The sequence below is a fragment of the Bombus fervidus genome, chromosome 5, assembly GCF_041682495.2.
Source record: "Bombus fervidus isolate BK054 chromosome 5, iyBomFerv1, whole genome shotgun sequence".
Taxonomy (NCBI): domain Eukaryota; kingdom Metazoa; phylum Arthropoda; class Insecta; order Hymenoptera; family Apidae; genus Bombus; species Bombus fervidus.
The window spans coordinates 13,130,369-13,151,417 of NC_091521.1; the positions used below are offsets into that span (position 1 = coordinate 13,130,369).

At 36.8% G+C, this 21,049-nt stretch overlaps 2 protein-coding genes across 7 annotated transcripts in view; both read left to right on the top strand.

Annotated features, from left to right (window-relative positions):
• Positions 1–12,227, top strand: part of Brp (ELKS/RAB6-interacting/CAST family member bruchpilot) — a 68,182-nt gene extending 55,955 nt beyond the window's left edge. For all 6 annotated transcript variants that reach the window (XM_072003255.1, XM_072003256.1, XM_072003257.1 and 3 more), the window contains 6 exons: positions 1,000–1,972; positions 2,091–2,644; positions 2,724–2,884; positions 2,949–3,096; positions 3,173–3,354; positions 3,544–12,227. In XM_072003255.1, the coding sequence (XP_071859356.1) occupies positions 1,000–1,972; positions 2,091–2,644; positions 2,724–2,884; positions 2,949–3,096; positions 3,173–3,354; positions 3,544–3,622 (2,097 nt within the window). In that variant the 3' untranslated portion in view covers positions 3,623–12,227. The remainder of the gene's footprint in view (positions 1–999; positions 1,973–2,090; positions 2,645–2,723; positions 2,885–2,948; positions 3,097–3,172; positions 3,355–3,543) is intronic.
• Positions 12,228–12,575: 348 nt separating this feature from the next.
• On the top strand, positions 12,576–19,972 carry LOC139987382 (adenylate cyclase type 10). The gene is given in 28 exon segments (XM_072003557.1): positions 12,576–12,648; positions 12,736–12,918; positions 13,033–13,308; positions 13,397–13,520; positions 13,576–13,733; positions 13,826–13,963; positions 14,028–14,247; positions 14,321–14,624; positions 14,690–14,817; positions 14,900–15,089; positions 15,392–15,808; positions 15,882–15,973; positions 16,040–16,226; positions 16,398–16,455; positions 16,554–16,757; positions 16,827–16,976; positions 17,089–17,170; positions 17,248–17,591; positions 17,593–17,700; positions 17,780–17,895; positions 17,959–18,282; positions 18,341–18,477; positions 18,543–18,832; positions 18,902–19,100; positions 19,195–19,334; positions 19,414–19,525; positions 19,592–19,730; positions 19,826–19,972. Coding segments are annotated over 28 exon segments (5,040 nt in total).
• The last annotated feature ends 1,077 nt before the right edge of the window (positions 19,973–21,049 follow it).

A 21,049-nucleotide genomic window follows, 5' to 3' on the forward strand; every position in this document is an offset into this window, starting at 1 on the left:
AAAAAATAAAACTGACAAAAATATATAAAAAATACAGACGGGTCCCACCGGATTCCTAAAAAGCTTGTTCTAAGGTCGATTTTCGTTGGGGACGCCTTCTCCGTTCTTTTTAGTACAATTTGCATATTAAGCGAACTTTACAAGTACACGAACTTATTATACGAAACTAATCGAACGAAAGGAGATCGTACTGATTCGCCATTGACAACACACTTGTCAAGATATATAATTATTTTACGTAACGCTGCGACCATTGTTAACATATTTAATAATTGATAGCGGGAAGATATTGACGATAATAACAATAAATATAGATATATATATAAATATAAATATTAATGTAAAGGTGATGAGAGAGCGAGCGATTAATGTTAATTAATTATTAACGATGCGATCGTGTATGTACATATATATGTAACATGAATATATGTATATACATATCACGCTGGAGAATGGACAAACGCATGTACTGTACATGTGTATATACACGTACACGACAGAGATATACGTATGTAGATATATAAATATAAATATATACATAAAAAGAAAGCATGTGAATGGTGTAAGGCCGAGGCAGAGAACGGCGAGCAGAGGAATTAAAAGAAACAGAGGAGAGATCTTTCAGAGGCTGACTTTCCACATCGTCATGTCATGAGAGACGATGGCTTCGACGAAAGCGACGAGATAGAAAAAAAAGGAAAACAATAAGAAAAAATCGAGAGGGGAGAAAAAGAACGAGAGAGATCACTAGAGAGAATGAGAGAGAGAGGAAGTCAAATGGCACGTTCGCAGCCATTCGGAGACGCACCCTTACGTCGTGCAGTACGAAACATTTCGATATACACGGGTCAAAAATCACCGTGTTTTTCCCCAATTCCCCTACGACCGTTCACCTACCCTTTTCGTTCAATTTTTCTTTACGTTCATACCCGTTGCCTTCGCACACGCACCACAACGCCTGTCGCAACGTCCACGCGCACCGATGCACGCACACAACAGCCAGACACCTTTGGAACCGCTCTCCAAAACGCCAGGGAATGCGAGGAATCTAAGAAAATCGAGCTGGAGACGAAAGACCGGCGAATATCGGAACTAGAACTGAAAGCATCCTCCCTGGAGAAATTGCTAAAGGAGCAGTTTGCTTGTTCGAAGAAGATGAAGGACGCTAAGAACTTTAGTTTGGAGGATAACGAAAGCTGGAAGAAGGAGTTGGAACTGAAGAACCAAAAAATTGCCGAACTAAAGGATCAACTGGCAGTTTGTAAAAGCGTGAAGAACAGTGACAACGAATGCACCCAAAGCTTGAAATTGATGGATGAACTAACGGAAGAGAAGGAGTCCTGGAGGAAGGAAATGCAGGTGAAGAACGAACGCATATCGCAGCTGGAAGACGAAATAAAAACCCTCAAGTGTTCGACGAGGGTGGAATCAAAGAAATGCAAAGACAACGAACCTAAAGTACAAGATAACGACGAGACCTGGAAATTAGAAATTGAAACGAAGAACCGACGAATCGTTGAGTTGGAGCAAGAAATGGAGTCCCTGGAGAATTTCCTCAGGGAACACGCAGATACCGAAAGCGTACGAGATCTAGAAGTCGTAATCGAGAGGAAATCGAGAAGAATAGAGGAACTAGAGGACACTGTGGCCGAGTTCGAGGATTTTCTGAAGCAAAATCCCGATGTAAAAGAGCTGCATGATCTTCGTTGTCAAGTAACCGCTGGGAATAGACGAATTCAGGAATTGGAGAGGTGGATTCAAAAGAACGGCGAGAATAGAGAATCTAGAATCAATCAGGAAAGAGTTATCGAATTGGAAGAGATGGTCACGCAGTTAGAAGAGTACGTGAGAAAGCACAACGTCGATGTGTTGAAAAGAAAGTTACAAGATCGTGAGTGCAGAATCGATCAGTTGCAAAGTCGAGTTGGGTATTTGGAAAAGGAACTGTTGAAAGTCGAAGAAAACCATCGAGGTAAGATTGTTTCATAATCCTAATATTAATCCTGATCCTTCGTTCTTTGTCTTTTTTGAACGTCCTCAATTTTGGTTTAATAATCGCAGTCAATTATTAACCGAGTTCCAATTTGCAGGAAAAGAAACACAAAAGGATCATGAAGAGGAAGGGGCGACTATGAAACCAGACGATCCTCCTTGCGCTCAAGTGATCCAATGCGCAGAGGTGCTTGAAACGGAACAAAAGATGAGGAAGATGGAGCTTGTCATATTTGAGAAAGATAACAAGGTTCAGGAATGCGAACAGCAAATCGTGGAAAATAAAGAAGAAATAACGAAACTCGAAAAGCAGGTAGCTACTCTGAAAAAAGAACTAAGTGAGTACGACGATATCGGGGTTCTAAAGGAAGAAATCAGAGTGAGGGATGAGAGGATTCAACAACTGGAGGATGAAGTAGACTCCCTCGAAAGAGCCTTCAGCGAAAGGATCGATTTGGAGCAAATTGAGGAACTGGTAAATGTGATCAAGGAGAAGGAAGACAAGGAACGACAATTTTCGAAAGAATTGACGGAGAAAAGGGACAGGATCGAGGAGCTCAGCGAAGCTCTTCGCGAAAGCGTTGTCATTACAAGCGACAGCGAAAGAAAATTGCAAAACGAGGAGAAAATGAAGAAGGAAGCTCTTCAAAGGGTAAAGAAGAATAAGGCGTTTGAGTAAAGCATTTTGTAAAAATAAATGATGATCGTAATTTGTTGTTTTTCTCTTCCAGATAGCTAAGTTGGAACAAAGAATTGCCTCGATGCAATCCGCTTCAGCGTTAAAGTGCATTACTTGTCAACCCCTTCTTTCGAAACTGCACAAATACGAGAAGAAACTTAGAAGTTTTACCGAAGAGAGAACCATGCAACTCGAAGATCTTCGTCAAATGAAGTAAGCAATTTCGAAAAGTGACGTATTCTTATTAACGGTCTTTATAAAATTATTTTGTCGACAGACGAGAAGCTCTGAAAGCCGCAGTCTCCGAGAAAGACGCACACTTGGCTCTGCTAGAACTTTCAGGGCTAAAAACTGTTGCTCAATCCGAACAAGCGGATCAATTGAAAGCAGATAAGAAGAGATTATTGGAGAAGTTGAAGAAAGAGGTACTTTCTAGTTCTTGATGACTGATCGGAATGAAAAAGGTGTATTTTCAACGAGGGATAAATACTTGTGTTATAGGATGAAGAAAGCATCGAATTATCGGTGGAATCTGATCTATTTTGTTCAGAGGGGACGCTACAACTACTCACGAAGGTTTTGGAAACATCCGATGACGACGAAGAAGAAACATCGAACGATCGTCGCAGTGATTCAAATTCCCCAAGACCGGCTACGACGAACGGCGACAGTTGTGCTGATTCGTGAGTTTCTTTTTGTTATTAGTTACTTCATATAGTTTGATAAACACGATAGCACAACTTCATCGTCATAGTAGCCGATAGAAGTGAAAACAAGAGTGCCTAAATTACCGTAGTTAGAATTACCGAAACGTTAACCCAAAAACACTGTAGAAGGATTCTCCACGAAGTTGTCGCGTTATTTCCCCGCAGAAAGAAGACATCGAAGGAATTGGAATCGAGAAGCAAACGAGAGCTGGCGGGCAAGAGCCACCAACAGGATAGCAGATAAGTAGACCAGGCCACGTACAATCGTAACGAATGTAGAAAGCGGAAACGCTATCGATCTTCTTCGTTTCTTCGATGTTGTCACGTGCACACACACACGCAACCGTAGAAGCCATCTAGAGCATTTCTAGAGCCTTAGAGAAAAAGCAAAAAAATCGGCAAACAGGCAACCAAGATACCTCATCGACATCGACAGCGACAATACAACAGACAGCATCCCCGTGTCGTTCATCATTCATCATTTATTATCATCACGATCATCATAATCATCATTATCGTCATTCATCACTTTCATCCACAGTACCATCGTCCACGTTGCCCTTGCTACAATTCCAAGGAATCGGCCAAGGAGGATCGTTCAGTGGGGCACTGGTAGCTCACGATCAGTTTTATCGAATTAAATTATACGTGGCTACACTTTTGCCTGGATTTTTCAGAATATAAGGCAAGATCGATCGACGAAATAACATGTTCGATCGATCGGAAGCGTCACTAAAAAGAACGCGTGTGTTCGTAATTTGTATCGTTTCGATGTAGCGAGCGATGCGTCAAAGTGCAGAAGTTATGTTTTACGAAGCTCAACGGGTTTTTTCAGAGGAGTTTGCTCATTAAACGATAAAACGAAACAGAGCGTCAATGGAAGATCGGCTACACTTGTTACGATAGTATTTAGGTAGTTTTCCAGTAGATGAGTTGATTGCATGTCCCAGAATCATCCGTGGATGCTCTGTTTCTGATACGAATAATACACGTTTGTTTATTGGTTGACATTAATTTTTTATAATTACGACGTCGAGTTTCGTTTGGGCGTAGATTTTTATCATTTTTGCTCTATATAGACGTAAAATGATATTAGAGAAGGTGAACACGACGTAAGGGTAGCAGATCGTATTTCATCCTTTGGACAGGTGACTATAATTTGAATATCAAAGAGAAAAGACAGAGAGTAAAGGAAAATAGAATCACCCTTTCGCAAACGTTCTCATACGTTCGATATTGATTTAAAAAACTTGACGTATACTTGTCCGTTAATAATTAGGAGGAACGAATTTAAAACCATAGGAAGTTACTTGTCGATCAACTCTGCGAGCATCGTACCCCCTTCTGTCATTAATCTTTTCCCATTGCCGCAGAAAAGAACAATCGATCGAAAGAGAAAACGAACATACGAACAGTTTCACTCCTTTCTATTTTTTTGGATTTTATGTCACGGTGTCCAAAGATCGTCGTTGTATAACGAGCGCTAGAACTCTAGTTGAAGGAAACCGGAAAATAAAGAGATAGTAACGAACAAGTAAAAAACAAAAGAAAATAAAAAAGAACAGAACAGAAGATATAGTTAGATCGAAGATATAGTTAAGAACGAAAATAAAATGCGCAGTACGAGCGATAACCTGCGAACTTCCATTGAAGCAATGACGTATGCGAATGGGCCGATATTGTTTCGAGGTTTAATGGAATTAAACGAGGGCGACTGAAAGGGAAATTCGAGTCGTGGCGCTGATTAGCTTTCAAGATGACAATAAACGAACGTTTCGTGCATGCTCGATGATCTTGCGATGCAAAGATTAAAAAACGAAAAAAGAAACAGAGGAAGAATGATGTGAAAGAAAATTCGGACGCACGAAAAAAACGCACTTTTCTCTCCCATCGGAGGATTCGTAGATCTATCGTTCCGAATCTTCAACGCTGTAGACAACCTGTAGAAAATATTGATCGTGAAAAATCAAGCACGAGTTAAACGAGAGATTTTCTTCTAGGTTCGTAGAATCAAAACTTTCATCGACTGGACTACGTGTGTATCGTGTGATAGATAATTTATGGCATCGTTACAGAGGGTGTAATGTACATATTAATCGTGAATTACTCTACGAACGTATGTATACAGTTGTAGAATACTATTATAAATGCGTCATTGGTATGTTAACCGAGCTACGATTATGGTAATGCGTTTAGAGAACTGTTAACGCATGAACGACTTCCATATAGTTTCTCAGCCCCATTTACTCGTCTATTTTATGTTGACAGTCGTGCAAATATTTATGGAAATTGTTGGAAAGCCTTCGTTCATCGACCGATAGAACGATATTTATTGAATATTGTTATGAGATCTTTACACGTGTAAATAGTCACGAGTAGATACGTATATCTATAGATGAGATTTAGAGCATTTATAGCAATTTCATGTGAAGTATGTTTACGATTTGTTTTACAAAAATCTGGATCCCTCCAGTTTATACTTATTCTTCTTTACACTGTTTCGTCTTCTACGTCTTTTAGATATTGTTGCAACTCTTGAAAGTTCATCAGTTTAAGCTAACATTATGGCTTAATTATTTAATTTTCTTTTCTTTTCTTCTCGAACCAGTTAGAAGGAGCATCGAATAAAAATGAATATCGCTTCTTTAAAAATAAGTTCTTTTCTGAAAATAGTCTATATGAAAGCAAGTTGCACCGATATCTAATCGAGCTTTAAATAGAAAGCCTAACGGTGTGTTGATCGAATGAAACGCGTCGATTTTACTTCAGACTCGATCTTCTATCGAAAAATTGTTAAAATGAACCACTATTACCATTAATTATTCTGTACTACTAGTTCCAAAAATAATGCTCGATCGCATCCACGAAAACCAAAGCAAATATACAATTGGTACGAAATCATCGAGCGTTTTCTTCGTGCGTCGTCGAAAAACGCATCCAGGACACATGTAGGGCCACAACGATTGTCTAGACGAAGGAAGGAGATCAGAGGCGTGCCCTTTTTTTGAAGAAGGGACGCGTGTCGAAGAGACACCGGTTAAAGTCACTGTTTCCGGAACGAAGTCGAGGCACTAAGCCCTTCGTGAATTCAGGTAGTCAACTCGATGATCCCCGATGATTATCATAAACTACGTTCGACGAGAAAACGATGAACCCAAGTTGTTGGACGCGATCGTACGTCGTCCGTATGTTCGTAACGCGTTATGATAATCGTCGCGATCGTTACACTTTCGCAGGATCCGTTCTCGAGAGAGTATTTTTTCTCAGCGTGCAGCGAGTAAGAATTTTCAGCGACTTATTTGATACAGCACTGAACAGGAGAGCTAAGAAAGGAGGATAAAACCCGAGGCACTAAAAAGGACAGAGAAACTAGAAACGAGTCGTTTGTACATAGTCGTGTGTCGATGTTTCTCCGATAGCCCTGCTCATGATGACAAAAAAAAAAAAAAAAAATAGCGCGCCCACTTGTGGTCCCCGCTGGTTCTGTACCCATTCCCAAGCATACAGCTAGTCTAGAGTTACCTGTATTATGTGTACACATAGTTATATCTCGCTAAACGAGCATTTAACACAGTCTAACCTACGAATGCTAACGCCAGATGCATGATTATTGTATACCGGGCCGCGATTTCGCGTGGGAACGAAGGGACACGCGACCAGCAAAGGAAGCAAGAGCACGTCCAACGAAACCGTGTAAAATCACGCTAGAAAAAGCGTTAACGCGTTAACCAAGCCGATAGAGACGGACGATAAGTGAAACGTTTCGCTGCGAACGTGCAATTCTTTCTTCGAGTCGAACATCCCAGGCCATCGTGTTGCGAATTGAACGAAAAATCTGCGAGCTATCACATGGATGAAGTTCGTCGTTTCGAGCTTCGAAGGGAAAGGAAATTTCATGAAGGATTAAAAATACGAACGGCGCATTTTTCGTCCAATGTCCGCTCGCTGCGTATACATATTATATATAAATGAAGTATACATATATCGTCGTGTCTGCCGTACGAAAAGTTAAGTGACATGTTGAAAGTGTAAAATTTTATCGTTAATACTTTAAAAAGATGCTCTCTTTGATTCGTCGATAAAACGCTCTTTCTCGTTGCTAATACACGACACACCTTTTTCCCGTTCGATCTCTGACGCGAACCTTTCAAACAAAACGAACCATCCTTTCAAAAGACTTAACACTCGCGCGAATTCTACTGACCTAGAAGCTAGATCACGTTGGAATCGATGGGCATCGGATCGTAAACAGGGCAGACAATCGTCGAGAACGACATTATAAGCGAGAATTAAACGCGCAGCAATACCTCATCGAACGGCTTCTCTGCCCTGTGCAATCGAAAGAACGGCGTTGGAATTTTGGTCACCGACTTGCATCCAGTCGGAGGAATATCCAACTTTCCCTCTCGGCTCGAGCGTTTAAATAGCGTAAGACTAGCGTATAGAGCACGCAGTCTCTTAATTCGTTTCCTATTCGCCTAATATTCCTATTCGTTGAAATCATCGGCGCTCTTACTCATTAGACGCTGGCAGAATCGCAGTTTTTTAATTCTTTAAAGTATATTCGATCGAAATGGAACAATTCAACGAACATGATGAAAGGTAAACGTTAGAATTTTTTTAAAAAATAGTCGAGGGCGAAGACTCTCTGGTAAAATTTTTTAAGACATTATAAGGAAAATTTAATCCAGACAATCGAACGACGACGAAACTGACCAAGCCAACCAATAATGATAATCAAAGACACTTACTTCTTACCTGATCTACTTCGTTTCTGCGAATCCTAATTTTCTAAGGACGAAATATTCTTGTTCGAAGCTCTTACATAAAGATAGCTCGAGATTATTTCAGAGGGTTTTCGTTTTTCGGCTGTGATCTATGTTCTCCGAATTATCGAGTCGAGAGAAGGACAGGAAAAGAGAGAAGAAAAGGAATAAAGGTTAGTAAACGTGTGCCACCGTCATATCAAGCCTATATCATCGTGTTACATTATACATATTATATATATATATATATATAATAATAATATATATATATATATAGCTAAGCAGAAAAAAATTAATATTATCGTTAATTGACACAATTGTTAACGTGGAATGACTGCGTTTCGTATGCATGTGTGTGTGTATGCGTGTCTGTATGTGTGTGTATTGGTGAGCAAACAAATAAAAGAAGTCTTTCTTTCGATCGCTCGAGAATTGAGAAGGCCTGAGAGCAAGTTTTCGAATCTTAAAGATCTTCTTACTGGCACTCTTTATTGTCGGAAATATTAAACTAATCACTTCAATCAGTAATAAAACAATCACTTTGACATTTATCATCGTATCGTCTTTATTAGAGATTTTAAAAAAGGTTGTAACCGTAGGATGTAATCCCGCTTTAATCATTGATTAATTATCTTGAATTTTAAGACTGTTTAACGAATAAATGAACAGGTGAATGCGACGAAAAGCTTCGATATTACAACGTTCTATTTAAAAATAGTCTGTCCTCCGAGATACATTGAGTATTTAACGAAAGATATAAAAAGAACGATTGACGAATGTGACGGGCGGAATTTCTCGACCAGTGCGTCGAGAGTCTCGCTAATAATACAATTAACGCTATTAAAATCTCTTTAAAACCGACGTATAACGAAATGCGGCTGCAAATACGAATACTAGGAAGAGCGAGTTTCGTTACTTTCTCCAATCTTCGAACTTAAAAGAGGAATCAGTAACAAGATGAAACTAACCCTTTATTTGGAAACGCTAGGACAAATTTAATAATTCCTTTTAGATTATTCTTAGAAACGTATACTCTACTTGAATGAAAGATGGCCAAACTTCGAGATCATACAACTTGATAGCTCGTTAGGCGATACGAATCTTTAGAACTCATAATTAACTACATTAAAATCTATGTTTCTAAAAGTAGGAAATAGAAATTTAAGGGTTTCTTGAAACCAAGTAACGGATCGACAGATTGCCCAGCGAGGAATTGCTATAGGACAAGAATCTGAGCGAGCAGGGCTACCTACCAGCCCTGCAGCTTGAATCGTTCGTGCCGCACTCGAGTGATCCTAAGCTGAGACTGTTCCGTGGAACACGAGCGAAAATGCGACGCGAGGAGAGCGAGTATCGTGTGAGCACGTGAACGAGGCCGTCTCGATATTATTTTTCGACTCGACTGTTTAATATCTACGATGAAAAAACGTTTTTATGTGAATATTGCGTAAGGAAAGTCGTTGCGGCGTAATCGACTCGCGTTGGAATCGCGGCCATATATTTATTACAAATTTAACCGATAAAAAAATTTCGATCGATTTCCTTGCCAGTGGGCTGCGCGATTGGCAAAATAATTATCAGAAAAATAAATGCAGGCCGCGAATCTCACGGGAAACAACGCTGCGACGGCGTCGCTCCTCCCGCCCCCTTTTTTTATTCTCCAATTTCTACGTGTTTAATCGTTAAGCGAAAAACAGCTGATATAAGCGACAGAGAGGATGCGAGAAGTAAAATGAGAGGGAAAGGGGAAAACGAAAATGAAGTAAAAAGAAAATTACGGTGATGCAGCGAAACGGTGAAGAGAATCGAGTATCGAACGCCGATTAACGTTCGAGTTCGATCATTAATTAAAACACGCAATACGATTTTCGACCGTGTGTACATACCTAAGAGAACGATAATAATGCGTGAGTGTGAAATAAACACGTGAGAGACGAGTGAAACGAGCGACAAACACAGGTGAGAACGAGACGAGTCGTGTTAAGCCTAGTCTATACGACGCTTAATTAACCGAGCGAACCGATGATCGACAGGGATCGAGGGATCCTTTCGTAGTGCCATTTCTTTCTGCGTTTGTTTCTCTCGAGCACGTGATAGGAGTCCTCGATCGACACGGATCGCCCTGGGATAAGAGAAAAACGACGAGGCTAGAATAAGTTTATCGAGTAAGCTAATATAAGTTATTTAAAAAAAAAAAAGAAAAAAAGTAAACCGTTTATTGAAGTACATTGTTGCAACTGCCATGCTGTGTGCCATTATATAACGAGTCACGTTTGTCGTAAAAAGCAAAAAAAAAAAAGAAAAAAAAAACAGTGTAAAATGTGGAATGAAAAATCTCTTGCGCGCGTTCCCGTCTGTCTGAATTTCTTCGTTACACCGCTTCAAAAAGGTGTCATGGCCCGTTAGCCTTCGTTCTGCGTGCGAGACATCGTTTTTTTTTGCACATTCTAAAACACTATGAAAGCACTGAATAACGTAAAGCGACCAAAAAATGATAAAGCATAGGCAAGGAAATTCTATACGTTCATGCCTCAAAACGCTTTTACACGAATCATCTAACCAAAGTTCAAACAATTTACAATTAGTATATCTATTAAGAATGAGAATTCGAAGATTTTCCTGAAGGATATGAAAAACTGAAGACATTTTTCGGTATAGCTTTTCGTAAGCTGGTTTCAAAGGACTCGCGTATACTTGCCTATGCGAACCGGCGTATACATTATATCAAAGATCGAAGTACCATATATAAATATGACTATTAATATATATATATACATATATGTTACCGCGGGTGGGCACGTATACGTTGTTTTCGTTGAATCTCCCGAGTCTCCATCGCAGACGAAGAAGATTTTTCCAATAAAAAAAAAAAAAGAAAAGAATATTAGAAAAGAATGAAGTAACGGGCAAACAGCGCATGAATTTACAAGGATTCGTCGCTGTACTAGGGAAACGTAAAGAACAAAAAAAAAGACATTTTTTTTAATGTATCCGCCGTCGATGTACAATTAATCGCATGCGCGTTTAATCGATGTAACGCATTCAAAATGAGATAATATCGCGACACTCGATTAGATCGAGGTCCCTTGACTAACGTTTCAAGCAGTGTCACGTATAAAAACGAAACGCAAACATAATACATCGTGGGAAAAATCGACTAAGAAAACTTTTTGCGGTTGTTGCAGCGTTCATTTCCCAATAATTCTTGTATTATTTAGGGAAAATACCGATTAACCGGTAACTACACACACAATACACATTCGCAGTTGGCGAAATTTTGTAACATTGTCCTTTTGGTATCTCAATAGATGAACGGCATCGAAGTCGACATATCGATTGCGAAGAAATCTGTACATATAATTTCCTTTCTTTATCTTTCACGAGTAAGCAGTGTAGTTGCTGATTAATGGTAATCGTTTACAAAACTATATACATGTAATGATATTGCTATTTCGTTTTACGTGTACGTATCACTTGTAAAAATGATAAATCTACATTTTCAAAGAGATAACTACGTCATACACACAACGTAAGACTAATGTGTTCATCGATCATGTTACAGACATTAATATGTGTTGCGTGAAAACAGCATGAAAAAAAAAAAGAAACACGAAGAAAAACAAACAGATCAATAAGGAAGAAGTAATTAATTTCTTAGAGATCCACGCAAAAAGGAATTCCTACATTCGTGAAACTCGATTTCGTGTGTCGCGACGTCTTAAAGAAATAGCGAGTATAATCCAATTTGTCAGTTGGCAGCCGACGGTGTGAGGAATGAACGAAAGAGAGAGAGAGAGAGAGAGAGAGAGAAAGAAAGAGAGAGAGAGAGAGAGAAAAAGAAAGAGAGAAAGGGAAAGAAAGAAAAATAGAGAGCGAGAGAGAGAGAGAAAGAGAGAAAGATGTAATTAAGTAAACCAAAGATGACGTCGACCCATCATAGATTCAAGCACAATAAGGAACTAGTAGGGCCAGGCACAATAAAATTCGGCCGTCACGTTGTAGGCAGCGATCTGTTAGAACGACAAGTCATATTAAGTATCTATATAGCGAGACTATTAAATAAACACATATTGTCTATTGTCACGGGAAGTGTATTCATTGTTAAACGCTGACCCCCTACTCTGAGACTTTGATTATAGACCTGGCATTGAATTGAATAAATACACTTATGAAAGAACACAAAGTAGTATTATATCTCTTAAACCTTGTAACAGGCGAGTCTATTATGATATAGCAGCCACTTTGATAAATGAGGACATAAATTTAAAGAATCAAAGTAGTGATGGAGAATACAATATAAATCTATGACTGTACTGAAGTTGCCCAATAAAAGAAGATCGCTTAGGGTAACGTTATTTCTTCTAATAAATCAAACCTATAAATAATAAATTAAATCAGAATACATCTTGTTAGGGAAAAATACGAATAATAATGAATAACCAACTTATATACAATCCTGCTAGAATTGCGCGAAGAGAAATTCGTAAAAAGCTAAACGTAGATAGTAAGTTAATGTAATTAGAATTTAATTGTTATTAAATAATTATTTTAATAAAGCCTAAAAGTAATTAACATATATCCAACTAAAAAGGATTCACACTAAAAAGGAAATTCGTGGACTATTCCGAGGAGAAGAAGTTAAGATCAGAGCAATTAAGACTCGAGCATCACACGAAAATATTCGCATCGATGTGTCCGGATGAAATTCTGGATCACTATGACGATTATAATACCAGAATGTACTACACCACTTTAATGCTTGGTGACATATCAGGTATAACACGAAAACGATTCCATTCCAAATAAAAAGAAATTTGCAGAAGCATGTGAATATAAAATTTGGATTAATAATCAAACAATTGATAACGTAAAGATATTCCTGACAAAGGTTTTACAGACCTTGCTGAGAAATACACTAAAACTGGAAAAGGCGGACCTTCGAAACTGACAGAAACCTTGAACAGTTACATCGGCGCTATGGTACAAGAAATACTTTCCCACAATGGTGACGTGTTGAAATTTTCTGGAGATGCGTTTATCGTGATGTGGAAGCTCCATGAAGGAATGATGATGCGAGACTTGGCCATAGCAGCGATGCAAACTGCTTGCATCATTCAGAAACATTTTGGGTCCTATGATACTGAAGTTGGAGTGACTCTTAAGGGTTTGTTCAACGAGAAGATATCTCTCATTATTATTATTGAACATTCGAGCATTCGCAATTTACAACAGGTTTCTAATATTTTTTATAGTAAAATTAGCTATTGCTTCTGGAAAGACATACTTCACATCTATCGGAGATCCCGAATCCATGTCACACTATATTATCACCGGTACACCAGTGTGGGATGTGAAATTCGCCGAAGGCCTTTGCCGGTAATCAGAGAAGACTCACGTTAGTGATTTATAATTTTTACATTAATTTTATTAGAGGAGGCGATATCCTAGTGGCTCCTAGTAGCTGGCAGTGGGTTAATCCAAACGAATATGTCCACGAAACGCTTCCAGATGGTATACACACACTTATTATATCTTGCACGGGCATGTGGTATCAAGCTAAAGACGACGAAATAATCACCAGTACAGATGGTAGTGTTAGAAATCAAATATACCTTTGTCATCCAAGTCTTTCGTAAAAGTTTTATGAAATCAAAAGAATATATCTTTCACACTTTATATAGACGACGACAACGAATATGAGCCGGATCTTTATGATCCGACGATAGTAACCAGAATGGATCATGAGTCTAAGATGGTGATGATGAATATAACTGGTACGACTTACGAGAGTGGAAAATTTAAGCAAGTCGATTACAGCTGTAAGCAGAACAGACTGTCATATTTCTAGGAAAAATTCGATGCTTAAAAATATAATGTTTTTAGTACGGCCTAAAGTTATAAAGGTAGCAGAAGCTTGTTTGAAAGAAGCTTTACGAAGCTACATGGTGAGACCAGTCATTCGGTCTACCGAAATGGACGAACCATTGGAATATCTGACCGAAATGAGACAGGTGGTGATTCTCTTTATCAATGTAATCACTTCCAATGTAGGCAAAAATCAATTAATTGCCTTAGTGAACTCTGCTTATAAACTAGTGTGCAAGTAAGTCTATTTCCTTCTCGTCGAGCTATGATCTATTTTATCGATCAATTATTCTACGACTTTTCGACTGAAGGATCGTCGATGGGATGCACGGATGCGTGAACAAGACGTCCCTCTTCGACAAGGACTTAATGTTCCTTTGTGTGTTCGGTTTACGAGGCGACAAACATGAACTAGAATCGCAAATCGGTTTAAGATGCGCGGTGAAGTTACGATCGAATCTCATAGCGATAGAAAATGTGAAATCTGTAACGGTAGGTGTAACAACAGGAATGACATACTGCGGAGTCGTAGGGCACATTTTACGCAGAGAATACACCGTGATTGGAATATCAGTGAACAAGGCTGCGAGGCTTATGGTGGCGTATAGAGACAAGGTGAGAGTTAGCGTATAACCAAATATTAATTCACCGAAGGAAAAGAAAAAGCAAAGAATTGCTAGGTGGTTTGCGATCGAGAAAGTTTCCTCAATTCCCACTTAGAGGCGAGGCACTTCATTTTACAAGAACCAAGATACTTAAAAGGAATCACCAACATCGGACCGATATATGAATTTCAGGAACAACCAAAGTAATTCTATTCCTGGTATTAACATTTATTTTATATTAACATTTTGGGAACAAGATTACTGAATTCATGTCTAATTCATTAGGTACATTGAATCAGACTTAGTTTTCAGTAAGTATCCTTTACTTGGTCGAACCAAGGAACTTAAAACTTTTAAAAGGATGCTAATGAGACTCTTAGAATATTCCAAGAGGAATAAAGAAAACCGTGGCGCTCGACCAAAATATAATACACTTATCATAAAGTACTTATCCTTATTATTTCGCCATTACAGTTAAAACATTCTATCGAATAATATACATTTTTCAACCATCGTACCCACAAAGAGGCGACCCACGAATAGGAAAGACAAGGTTATTAGATGAATTTACGCAAAACATTCCAGTGGAAACGCGCTATAATTACATTTCTTTACAAGCAGGGGATAACAAGGTTGACCTTTTCAATTGCTATAAAATTTTAGAATTTAATCAATAATCATCAGTATTAACATTTCATCGATAAGATATTTTTAATATGAAACAGAATGAAATTTAAATGTAAGCGCCAAAGAAACGTGATTTATCTCTTAGAGTAGGCCCCGTACAACTTGGTACATTTATTATTTTCAATGCCTCTTGGTTTCACCCGCACTTCTACGCGAAAAGAGCGCGAAGACAAACTGCTTTTACAACTGGGCAAAATGAAGCACACGTACTACCTGTGTGTTTTTAATCAACCCTTCAATGTGCATTTCTCTATCACTCATCGTTATAACGCTCTCACTGATATGGACAAACAAAAGCTTTTAAGAAAGTTCCTATTGAAATTAATGAAAGGCTGCTTCGAAGAATTGTGGGTGGTGATCATCGATGATGCGGAATATGTCGATCGGGAGTCTTTGGAAATCTTCGATGTCCTTACAAAGAAAGACAAGATATTCTTTGCACTGACTATTGGTCGGAAATTGGACACAGACCTTCCGTTATATTTAAATTTTTTGCACAGAGCGAAGGTATTTATTTATTTGCTTTTTTTTTTCGAATATGAATCGAATAGCAATGAAGACTTTAATTGTTCGTTAAAAGGTAATTGAACTGATTGGGATAGACAAGTGGTACCATGCTGGCTTAGCATGTCAGATACTTAACGTAAATGGTTTACCTGCAGAACTAGAAAAGTAAATTGAATAAACTTGCAGATTTGACAAAATTCTGTCACTGATCTTGTCTCAATTTTTCTACAGACTGATACAAGAAAGAAGCTTCGGGAATCCTGGCTGGATCGAGAGTTATTTAGTGAGTCTTCTCCAAGTCGGTGGTTTAGAGATAATAAATATAACGAAAAAGGAAGCAAATATAAAGGGCTATGTGTTACCTCCTGTATCTATGTTGGAAAGGTTTACTCGAAAACATATACTTACGCAAATGTTATGAATAAATACTAATCTCGCTGAATTTAAAATCAGATTTATTTCAACCGTAATGGGAAGAGACGAATCTAGTTCTGATTATCGAAAAGACAAATGGCAGATGTACAGAGCGAGCTTCAAAGTACGTTCTTACCAATCTTTTACATGAGATGATAACAATATTTTATTTCAGGACAGCATGATATCATTGTTGGAGGAAGACATGATGACTTTAAAGAAAACACATTTGAGTATCGATGACGAGGAAACCATAATCGCGATTTGTAACATTGCTGAGAACTTCGTGCATGAAGACGTGGATCCCGAAATTACGATGGATGGTAAAAAGAAATACTAATCCACCAGAATAATATCATATTGATAAATAACAGGAAATATCTTGTTACGTTAGCTATGATATTGAAGCTTTTCGATTCGTTGACACCTCTTGATCAACTTCTCTTGAAATGTGCTTCAGTGATCGGGGAAACGGTGAATAGACACATGCTAGAAAGTTTAATGTCCATCACTCCTAAAAGAGAAATCGGACTTGGTAAAACACGTTTATTATTTGCGATACGATAATGTTTACTTGACCATCTAGAACTGTACAACTTATTAGCTGTTACGAAACTCTTTGAAATACGAGTCTTCGGCTGTGCAATTGGGGACTTTTCCAAAAATGCGGGCCCTATAGTATTTATCAAAAATATGCGAAGTCCTAATTCAGAGATGGACATATTCTGCAAGTGTATTGGTCTCACTATTCCAGGTATTAATTGCAATCAAGAACGAAAGCAGTTAAGGGAAATGTATAAAGTTACACATATATGTAAATTGACTTGATGACTTGACTTGACTACTGCAGAGATGTATTTTCTTAGATGAACTGGTAGATTTGCCAAGATATGCTTCCTGCGGCTTGATGAGATTTAAGATGTCAATGTTTCGTGACACCACTTATCGGTACTAATTTAATTAATTACAAGATAATTATTAATATTAAAAAATAATCACATAATATTAATAATATATTCATGAAGATTGCTTACGGAAAATCAGAAGATAGAATTGCACAACCAGGCATTGAAATATTTGCAACACTATACAAAACGTTGTGTTTCTTGCGGAGAGGTTCAATTCGCAAAATTATTGGGGAAAACATCAAACAAAGAAGATAGGAAGAAAAAAGTGACAGACATCGATGAAATGTTTGAACTGAATTATAGCGATGAGACTGTTAACAAGGAAGACGAAAAAAGTAAATTGAAAGGTTTTGAAAAATTCTATCAACTTTCGATAATTTCTTCTCGAGTAACATTGATAATAACATTAAATAATAGAGAAGAAGGAATTACTTTCTTGCCTGAACCTATTTCGACGTATGGAAAGGAAACCGACGGTAACGTTTTCAGATGTAGATTTTTCTAACTGTCTGTGTGAACTGATACTAATGACAGTCTATACTCAAATACTCGACCATTGTCGTGGCATTGGTAAATATTGTTCTTAATCATAACTCGTCCAATTAGTAATTACGATTTAACATAACGTGATTAAAACATAACATTTCAGGGAATATTGAAAAGACGCTCACTGCTCTTCTAGAATTTGCAGAAATTTGCTTGATGAATTGTAATATACCTCAAGCTCGAAAGCTTCTATCTGAAAGCGAAACTGTCCTAGTGAAGGTATACAAATTTCTGTTCTAAAAATTTAATATTTATGTAATCCAATACATCTAATACTTGAAGCTATTCGAATCGAACGAAGACGAAATAGTTCTTTTACCCTATCTCACTGCGAAGATACAGACTCTTCAAGGACAATGTTTTCTTGAAAGCGGTTCGATTTTCGAGGCCGAAGGATCTCTCGAAATGGCATTAAAAAATTTAGGATACAAATTTCCAAAGCTAGAAATGATGATCGATCTGAACTCACTCGCGCAATTGATGAACTTAAAAATAAAATTGATATGTCCCAAGAAGACAGAGCTGCTAAACGATCTCGAAGGAGACAATATAGATTATACTAAACAATTATCAGAATGCTTGGCGCAAATGTTCGAACTCTTCAGGGTAATTGACTGAATTGAAATTATGTGAACGTAGAACACATTTATACTGTTTTATATAGTTTAAAGGGATGAAGAAACACGCTCGCTTAGCAGCAATGTGGGGTTTGAACGCAGCTTTGGAATCTAACAAAGATTTATACATTCTCTGTACATCGTTCACCAACATGCTAATCACAGCACATATGTATCAAGACAGGTGAGAATTTTCAGATTATGATCGAACATTCGATATTATGTCAAAACTTTTATACTATTCTACAGATATATAATTCCATATTTGGAACAAAGAGCTATCAATATTTGCAACGAAAGCAGAGAAACACTTGAAGCTCAAGAACTGAATGTGATCATTCAACTTTACGCAGGAATATTCTTTTCTCGCTGGATAAGGGGACAGATCTCAAAAGCTACTCAAATCGGTTTCATTTGTAGTAGGATGGCCAGTGCGATCGGATCCACATTCTTGAAGCTGGTGGTACTGCCACGATTAATTCATTTGCTGATGATCTCTTGCCGACACTCGGAAGTAGTTACTCAATTAAGAGAATTAGGTAATAAACTACCTAATTATGATTGTTGATACCTTTGATAAAATTCGTAAATATTCTATATAATTATAGAGTTTATATCTCATCATAATTTTGACAAATCTGGACGTACTTGGTATTATGCACTTTGCGCTGATGTCCATTTAGATACTGGATTAACGATTCTCCCTTTCCAAACTTGTGAACAGTACTTTCTTCAGGAAGGCGAACAAATGATCAGTTTACATGATCCAGAAGCGGAAAGACGATATTTCACGTCAATGTGGCTATGGTATCTATTCGTAAATTTTCGTCTTAATTTTTATAGAAAACTGAAAAATATATCATTAACATCAAAACAAAAATTGGTAACATTTGTCTCTAAGGTGTATTAGAAATGAAGAATGGGAAGCTGCGAAAGTATGGAGCGGTAGAAACGTGGAGAGCATTAACATAATGGATGAACATATAGTTGCAGCAACAATTACTGCTTTAAAAAAGCTCGAAGGCCTACTAATTCTTTATGGTATATATCTTTTTACTTCAAAGTTTAAAAGCATTTATTGCAAAATTCTTGGGAACTTATTAAAGCATCATCTGCATAGTGCATAAACTAAATAGTCGAAATGCTGATGCAGCTATTACTATGATGGAGATTAAAAGTATATTCAAAGATACAAAGAAACTGAGCAAAAATGTTGAAATCGTAATTCCCAGGTATACTTTAATATTTATTAACAGTTTCGATTCTAAATGACTGAATTAATTTTGGTATTACTATAGATATATGTTGCTGAAAGCGTATTATTGGATGATAAAATCGCAGAAAAGTAACGCAATAAAGATTTTGAAAAAATTACAGAAAGTATGCAAAAAAATGGAAAACAAAATGATTTACGCATGGGCACTACATTGTGAAAAGGTTTCTATCAGAATCTTATCTAATGATATATTCTTTCTACATCTTTTTTTAATTATGAAAAGATAAAATTGTACAAAATGTTAAAACATTTCCAGGCTTGGTCAGGTGGAATCTCTTCTGTACATACAGACAAATGGAGAGAAATCACGGACAGTAAAATACTAGATAAATGGGATGAAATCAATGTTAATAATTCAAATATGATAATCTTTACTTTTCCCTTGCCAAAATATCTTCTTTGACAACTTTTTATTTTTAATTTCAATTAAAATGAATGTAATTATACAAAATAAAATACATATTATAATAAAATATTGTCGAAAAAGAAAATTTGTGTCTACTTCTTTTTATTGTAATCTATTTATGTGCAATCTATCATACAGATAGTGTATAGTTCAGATTTTAAATAAAAAATGAAACTCAAAACAAATGACAATGGTAAAACTCGACGATCAATTTTCTGATTTTGTGTGTGCTTTGGGATACTTGTTAAAATCATACGTAAAAATTTATCAAAAAAATTCTATTAAAACAGCCTGTTATAAACAGGGTATTTAATAAAATTAATACTTATATATATTATTAATACCATAATAATATTATTAATATTATACTAACAAGTAATCTAAATACAAATTTTATACAAATAAAAATGCAAACTGCACCTTCACCTTCAAGTAAACCATTAACAGGTTGCCAACTAATTTTACCAACCTTTCCTACTAATTCTAATACGGTATGTTTTTTTACAAATATATACCAATAATTATAAAATATTTTCCAATAGTAAAGTGATATGTTAACAGGTTTGTTATTCCACTATTCTTCCCTTTGTACCCACAATGCCTAGAGGTTTTGCAAGCTATTATAATAAATATCACCCATATACAACACTACGTAATATCTGTACTTTTACCTGTCCCCCTTATAGTAAGATATGTTTCTTAACCAATGAACATAATATAATACAGAAACGAATAAAAAGTAACAATATTATTTTTTTCAGCATCTAGTGTGTACAGATGCTAAGTACAATTTTCAAAATAATACAATATAAATACTATATAGGCAATTAAATAAAATTATATTTGCATATTATTAATATACAGTGTCATATATAAAACACATAAAAATCTATATATCGATGAGAAATTATTGTCATGAGAAATATAAATTAAATAAATATGAATTTTTATCTTAAAATGATTTTATTTTAAAGTACAATTCAAATGTTACCTTTTGTATATAATACTCTACCATTCCCTTACTTTGCTTTGTTTAGCACATGTCAATATCCATGTTTTATATTCCTTTTTCTT